The 7866-nt window shown below is 33.6% G+C and overlaps 1 protein-coding gene across 2 annotated transcripts; it reads left to right on the plus strand.

The window, feature by feature from the left end:
* Positions 1–2366: 2366 nt before the first annotated feature.
* LOC111794479 (L-ascorbate peroxidase, cytosolic) lies at positions 2367–5523 on the plus strand. 2 transcript variants are annotated; one of them, XM_023676513.2, is made up of 10 exons: positions 2368–2467; positions 2562–2682; positions 2765–2939; positions 3072–3137; positions 3604–3652; positions 3894–3976; positions 4060–4139; positions 4225–4327; positions 5179–5237; positions 5326–5523. In XM_023676513.2, exons 2-10 carry the CDS (start codon positions 2564–2566, stop codon positions 5339–5341), a joined length of 750 nt encoding a protein of 249 aa, XP_023532281.1. In that variant the 5' UTR covers positions 2368–2467; positions 2562–2563; the 3' UTR covers positions 5342–5523. The 2 variants fall into 2 exon arrangements, with proteins under 2 accessions (XP_086980302.1, XP_023532281.1); XM_087124176.1 differs by lacking the exon at positions 5326–5523 and having other exon boundaries at positions 2367–2467; positions 5179–5241.
* Positions 5524–7866: the final 2343 nt, after the last annotated feature.

The following is a 7866-nucleotide window of genomic DNA, read 5'->3' on the forward strand; positions in this document are numbered from 1 at the left end:
CTTCACTATTGCATTGCTGTCAAAATAATATTAATAATTTTATAATAACATCCCTCAATTTTGAAGTAATTACAAAAATGGCTCTGCGACTGTTCTTCCACAGCAACGGTCCATGCTTACTTTTTCCCTATATAGATAAATTGTTTGTTATATTGTTTTTTTTTTTTTTCTCTCATTTTTTATTTTATTTTATGAAAAATAAAAATAATAACAATTAAAAATAGACATTAATTATAGTTTATAATTTTTAAATATAATTCTATTAATTATAAATACCTTATTCACCATTTCTTTTTTAGGGAAAGTTTAAAATATTTAAATTTTTTTAATAAACATTTTTAGACTTTACTTTTAATTTAAAAAAGAAGCATCATTATTTTTTATTTATTAAATATTTGTTTTTAGCTTGACTTTTGACTTATTATTGAATTTTTTTATTTAAGTATTAAAAAATAATATATAATTTTTTTTATTGTAATATAAAATACTTTGACTTCTATTTTCTAAAATGCATTTTTTTTTCTAAACATGAATAAATTATTTTTTATTATTATTTTTTAAAATATAATCATCATAGGTTATAAAAAGTCTACTGAATTTTATGTAAATTGAAAATAATTATTGAAAAACAAACTAAAATTTTATTAGAAACTTTGAGAAAAATAATTTAAAATATAAATCATAAATTTAATTCTTATTAAAATCATAAAATTTAGTCTTTATTTCAAATGAAAATACAATTATAAAAAATATTAAACTAATACAAAATCTATTTTCTATATCAAATACTTCTATCACATTTTTATTTTTAATTAAATTTTTTTAAAAAATTAAATAATAAGCATATGAAATAATAGTGTAATTATGGCCTAAAACTAAATTAATTATTTTAGAATATGGTAAACATTCCTTACATATTCAATTTAACATTAATCTCATTAATCATAGGTTAATAGTATTAAATTATAATTCATTTATGGCCAATTTGGATATTTGAATTTTAGTCTAAACATATCCAAATAACTTACCAAAGTTAATGGTGAATCTCTTTCCTAATTTTATAGAAAATATATAAAATAACGTATTAAAATTGTGATTTTAAAGATAAACCTGGTAAAAAATAAATGATAGTGTATTTTTTTGGTTTGACCATAATCAATTTATAGATAGAATTTTCGTTGAATAATATAGTATGATATAATATCATAATTGAATATAACGAATATTTCAATATATATTTAACGAGTTTTAAATATATATTTTTACTTAATATGTCTAATTAAAATAATCAAATATTTTTTTTCTTTAATGCCTAATATATAATATATTTAATATTAATATATGTCTTTTAAATTAAATATTTCTTTTTGTTTAAGAGAATATGTACTACATTATTAAAATATATAAACGAAAATGATAATTTAAAGTTCAATAATATATTAACTTATACATATATAATTTTTTATTTTTCACATCAAAATATTGGATCGATAAAAATCAATTTATACCCCTAAACTTTAGTTAGTATAGTTTAAAATATCATTCTAATAATTATATAAATTTAAAATTTTAACTTTTACAACAATAATAATTTTATATTTGTGAATAATTATTATCAACTTAAATTATTAGACAAATTATTCATACACATTTCAACCACTCATGTAACTAAACACGATCTTATAAATAACTAAGGATTAATTTTTAAATAAAATAATTTAATTAAAAAAAGTATATATATATATATATATATATATATATATATATATATTTAATAAAAAAATTTATACACGTGTATCGAATTATTGAGACCTTTTTATAAATTATAAATGCTAATCTAATTTGATAAAAAAAAAAATGTAAAAAATAAAATAGTTTTTTTTTAAACTAAAAATAGGTTAGTAAAAAAAAAAAACTTTAGCGTCGGTTGATGAAGCAATGATTGAGTTTAGACAGGGTTGGAAGAAGGGCAGTTACGTAAAAGCACTTGAACATATGGGCCCAAGAATCAGCCCAAAATGGAATTTGGACCAAGTGGGTTGTTACATTAAGCCCACCGGGCCCAGAGAAGTATGCGGCAAAGAACCGGATCCATACACGAGGACACCGGATCCGCTCTCCCCACAACTCTCAACCGCCAGGGCATTTCGGTCATTTCAATTTTGACCTTTTATTATTGTTTCTAATATTTACTCGCGAGTACCGGCCAGTGCGGCCACATTGCATGACCGTACAGAGGGCATTCTAAATTCAATCGCAGCCATTCAATCCCAAAAGCCGAACAAGAGCCGCAGGATCGAAAAGGAAATCCAACGGCCAAAATTAAGCTACTAGATCCTTATAAATTATGTAATAGTTGCTCTTTAAATCATTCAGCTCTGTTTTCAACCTATCAAGTATCAATCCCGTGCCTGCTTCGTGCCATTTCTGTGATCAGTGCTCGCTTGTTTGATTTTGTGCTTTCAAGGTTGGCATTGGATTTTCGTTTTTGATTTCGTTCGATTTCATCGATTTATCAATCAGTTTCTGCGAATTGATTTGTTTTGTTTGTAAAATCTCAGTGATGGGGAAGAGCTACCCGGCTGTTAGCGAGGAATACCAGAAGGCTGTAGTGAAGGCGAGGAGGAAGATTAGAGCTCTCGTTGCTGAGAAGCACTGCTCTCCTCTAATGCTTCGTCTCGCGTTGGTTTCTCTGTCCGATGATGATTGAATATGAATCGTTGATTGTCAATGGTGATGATTTACTGTGGCTTTTTGATTGCAGATGGCACTCTGCCGGAACGTATGATGCTAAGTCTAAGACGGGAGGTCCCTTCGGAACGATGAAGCACGCAGCGGAACTCGCACATGGTGCTAACAATGGCCTTGACATCGCTGTTAAGCTGTTGGAGCCGATTAAGGAACAGGTGCCGATCCTTTCATACGGTGACTTCTATCAGGTATAGCATTATTATTGTGATCGTTTATTTTCGCACATTTCGTGAAATATTAATGTGAAAAATTGAAATCGTAGTGTTGAATGTGAAACCGAGAGAAAATTAATGGTGTAATGTTTGTATCTTCTTATATAGCTCGCCGGGGTTGTTGCTGTTGAAATTACCGGTGGGCCAGAGGTTCCGTTTCATCCTGGCAGAGTGGTACGTTAAGCTTTAGCATACACGATATCCGTTTGTTTTGATTCTATTTGTCAGACTGTTTTAGTGCCTGTTGCCTGCTACCAGTGGATTCCTGATTATGCTATCATTATTTGGATCATGTTCGTGGTGTAATTAGTGTTTGAAGCTCTTTTGTGATGGTTTGCTAATCCGTCGATTTTCTATCCGCGAAAGATGAACGGATCGTCGAGAGATTTATTCAACGTTGCTTTGTTTTATTCATAGAAATTCTGATTGCCAAGCCTATTGATCTGTTTTTTTTTTTCCTTCAATAATCATCCATACAGCTCTATTGTTTGTTCAATCTTTGAACTCTTTGGCAAGCTTTGTTTGTTATATGCTTTGCTTGTATTATTTGATTTGTCCGCAAGAATTCATTCATGTAGCACCGTTATCTCGTACTTCTCATTTGAATGCTGATTATTTCCTTGGCGTTTCCCGACATCAGGACAAGCCTGAGCCTCCGCCTGAAGGCCGCCTTCCCGATGCCGGAAAAGGTTAGTACATTCGAAGTAGCTTCAGAGATTTCTTCTAAAGTTTTACGCGGTATTAATTAATTCATGTACTACAGATCATATTTATGATCACGACAGCAACATTCAAGAATTATATAGGATTCTTAGGATGAGGGATTATACCACTAAGAGTGCTAGAATTTTCCCATAATTTTGATGCTAAACCATTTATTGTAGCCCTACGCACAATGAACTAGGACCTAATCTAACCATTTTTTCTTAGGATGTGATCATCTAAGGCAAGTTTTCTACACAATGGGTCTAAGTGACCAGGACATCGTTGCTCTGTCTGGTGGTCACACACTGGTTTGTTCATTTCTGAATCTCTTTGATTGCGTCTTTAAAAACTGTTTTTATTGGCAGGGTCATGACTATGTTCTTATTTTCAGGGAAGAGCTCACAAGGATCGATCTGGGTTTGAAGGTCCTTGGACATCCAATCCTCTTGTCTTCGACAACGCATACTTCAAGTGAGTCTTGCTTTCCAACTGAAATCTATCTCGATAATATACAGATTCCATTGTGAATATTAGGCAATTTTGTTCGTCATATCAGGGAGCTCGTATCTGGAGAGAAGCAAGGGCTTCTTCAGCTACCATCTGATAAGGCGCTTCTGACCGATTCCGTCTTCCGTCCTCTTGTTGAAAAATATGCTGCGGTATATCAATCTCTCACTTAACAATAATATCGATTACGTTTTGAAGATTAGTAATGATTAGTCCGTGCTTTGGTAACATGTTTGGTTGAGGAGCCAAAGTAAAGCCAAAAGTAGACAATATCATACCAAAGTAAAGCCAAAACTAACTCCATTGGTATGAGGCCTTTTGGGGAAACCCAAAGCAAAGCCATGAGAGCTTATGCTCAAAGTGGACAATATCATACCATTGTGGAGAGTCGTGTTCGTCTAACATGGTATCAGAGCCATGCCCTAAACTTAGTCGTGCCAATAGATTGATAAATCCTCAAATCCTCAAATATCGAACAAAGAACTCCTAAAGAAAAGGAGCCAAGCCCCTCCTCGAAGGCAGTCAAAAATGACTAAGACTCCAAAGGAGTCGAGCCTCGATTAAGGGGAGGCGCACTTTGTTCGAGGGGAGGTGTTGGATGATGGAAGTCCCACATCGACTAATTTAGGGAATGATCATGGGTTTATAAGTGAGGAATACTAACTCCATTGGTATGAGGCATTTTGGGGAAACCCAAAGCAAAGCCATGAGAGCTTATGCTCAAAGTGGACAATATCATACCATTGTGGAGAGTCGTGTTCGTCTAACAATAATCATTAGTTTGGAAGGAATATACATTAGAGAGGTTACACTCAAAAGTGAACAATATCATACCATTGTAAAGAGTTGTGATGTTTTGTTTAGGAAATGATCATTAGTTTATGCTCTTGAGGTAGCCACTACGAGAGCTTATGCTCTTGGAGAAGCCGAAGTAAAACCATGAGAGCTTATGCTTATACCATTATAGAGAATCGTGATTTCTAACATGTTTTCCCTTCCTCAGGATGAGGATGCCTTTTTTAAAGATTATGCAGAAGCTCATCTGAAGCTCTCCGAGCTGGGGTAAGTTCAGATTCTAATTCGAATCAAACATATCCCCTTAGTGATGCTGGAAGTGGTTGTATGACCAGACATTTTGACGCCTTTGCAGATTTGCGGATGCTTAAATGCCCCATAAATTCAAACGCCAACCACGGAAGCTTTTTTGCTTTTACTGATTTTAGATTTCTTGAATTCGTTGGCAATTTGGAGAATTGCTTTATGTTGTTTAAGGATGTTTTTTGGCGGTAGCATCACGTAAGCTTGCGGTACTTTCCTTATGAAAAATAATACCACCAGCTCTTACTTATGCCTTCTCGTTTTTCCCAAACTTGCCCATTTTTCGAAGTTACTATTTTGCCAATCACGATGTTTATCCCTTACAAATTGTGGATTATCTAGTGCTTAAGTTAATGTCTAATACATTTATGAATTTTAAAAAATGTTAATATATTAATCCAATGTAGATCCTAGTAATTTATCAGCATGTCCGACGGGTTTCTTGAATGAAACAAGCATGGATCTAGCTTATTAATAAGTACATATATTTTCTTAAATGAAACAAGCTCGTTTGAATCCTTTTGAAAAATATATGTACATATATTTTCTTTTTATTTCATTTTCGAACATGGGTTTTTTTAACTTGTTTTTAATTATTAGTGTTAGTTCGGTTATGATTTCAATTTAATAGCGTAATATTTGAAATTTTGTAAACCCTTTAATAATTGTTGGATAAGTTTTTCCACAAATTCTCTCGAACATAGAAGGTGACTAATTTGTAGTAACATTGTGAGTTTGAATTTCGATTATCACGTGCCCGGCACGCAGAATAAACATTCCCGCCGAAAATCACCGCTGGCGCTAAATGTAGCAATTCAAAATAGAGTATAAATACAAGAAGCAGCATAGAAAAAATGAACGGAGCCAATCACCAGAGGCACAGCCCCATTTGCAATTCCATCATAATTTCTCCAACTCCAAACCCTAGCAGAGATCTCTGAATTCATCCCGAGTCCGACCAACTATCGATCATTGCAGCATAATCTTCTTCATCCCAACGCAAGAGCCCCAAAGAATCCTCTCTCCGGGAAGAACATCAATGCACGATTCCAACTGCGATCTTCTTCAAACTTCCGATCCTCGCTCCTCCTTAAGGAAGCGAGATCATAACAAATTGGCGGAGAAGTGGATTCATTCGATTCATTTGATTCTGCTCCTTATCCAGGTAAATTTGTCGAAGAACTACAAGAATCCGTTTCAGATCTCTTCTGTAATTTCTTCAATCGGAGCGAATCGAATCTCTTGGCGATTGGTTTCTGGTTCTTGCAAATATGATTTGACAGTTTCTTTTACTTAATTCTCCTTCTACGCTCTTCTCTTCCATTCTTCTTTTCCTTTATCGATTTGCTAACATTTCTGCTTATATCTTTTCTTCGAACGCAGTGAGTTCAGAGATCAAGGACGGAAGGAATTAGAGAAGTTCATTCAAGCGAGTTTCTGAAGGCGCCGAAGCACAACGACAATGTCGAACTTGCCGTCTTCGAATTCCGGCATGGTTCGAGTCCTCGGAATCTAACCAGCAGCAGCCCTCGAGACTCACGGATACCGACTAAGGTCAATTGGGCCGATCCATTGAAATGTATTGGGCTACAAGAGCCAGGCCCATCCCAGCCCAGTCCAGCCCAAAAAGTAAGTGCCCATAATCCATTTGAGAGATCTATTTTGTGATTTACACATGAGGCATGTGATTCCATCGCCCTTTCTTTCACTGTTTAGAAACCTTTACCTCAAACAACCAATGCCACGTCATCGCCGGGGACCAACATTAGCCCAAAATTAAATACACAACCAATTTTTTTTTATTAAAAAATATTTGAATCTAGGCTTGATGAAGAGGAACCTTAGGGTCAGTGTAGTAATCATAGCACATTTTTAAAAAAAAATAAAAAATAAAAAAAATAAGTTTAGGAGGCAGTAGGGCGTTTGATGTGACTACCCATTACGGCCATCCCATCATCTCATTCAAGGCCGTGACACTGGATAAGCTAAAGGTAATTTCACGTGCCTGTGGGTCCTACCACATGTGGGGCTTCCTTCCACCTCCGACCAGTGGCATTTTAGGTATTACACTGCCCCAATTTTAATTTTGATTTATTGTAGAAATTGATAGAAATGGACAATCAAAATTTTGAAGAAGATAAGGCCTTGTCATAAATTTATTTTTATTTAATTTTAATTCTGTATTTGAAGGCAAGAGGTTGGGAAATTACCATTTTCTCCTTATTTTGGTGTATTATAATGGTTGGTTTGATGGGAGGCTATGTTTTGTAAATTTCAGCATCTAAAATTGTTGTATTGTAAGTAATTGATGTGTAGTACTTTTTGTGGTCAATTATTGGCATTCCCTTATCAACAGATCATACTCTTCTTTAAATAATTACAAAAGTTTAGGCTAATTTTTCTTTAAATAATTTTTCTCATTTCGAACTCAAATGGAATAGATTCTAAATGGCGTGAAGTGAATAATATGTGAGAGATTATTAGGACAACGAAGTGTCAATAATGAAGGAATTGAAGATAAAATATTGTAATTTTCATTTGATTCTTTAGATATTTATGGGTCATTTGTGGCTCCACATGGAATCCGACACCA

Source organism: Cucurbita pepo, chromosome 5 (assembly GCF_057944985.1).
Source record: "Cucurbita pepo subsp. pepo isolate OVF chromosome 5, ASM5794498v1, whole genome shotgun sequence".
Lineage (NCBI taxonomy): Eukaryota > Viridiplantae > Streptophyta > Magnoliopsida > Cucurbitales > Cucurbitaceae > Cucurbita > Cucurbita pepo.

What these genes read in the sequence shown, in the direction of transcription:
- LOC111794479 (XM_023676513.2), top strand. Translation starts at nt 2,564, where the DNA reads ATGGGGAAGAGCTACCCGGCTGTTAGCGAGGAATACCAGAAGGCTGTA. An exon ending in CCTCTAATGCTTCGTCTCGC is followed by an intron (nt 2,683 to 2,764) that starts GTTGGTTTCTCT and finishes TTTTGATTGCAG; the next exon opens with ATGGCACTCTGCCGGAACGT. An exon ending in CGTTTCATCCTGGCAGAGTG is followed by an intron (nt 3,138 to 3,603) that starts GTACGTTAAGCT and finishes TCCCGACATCAG; the next exon opens with GACAAGCCTGAGCCTCCGCC.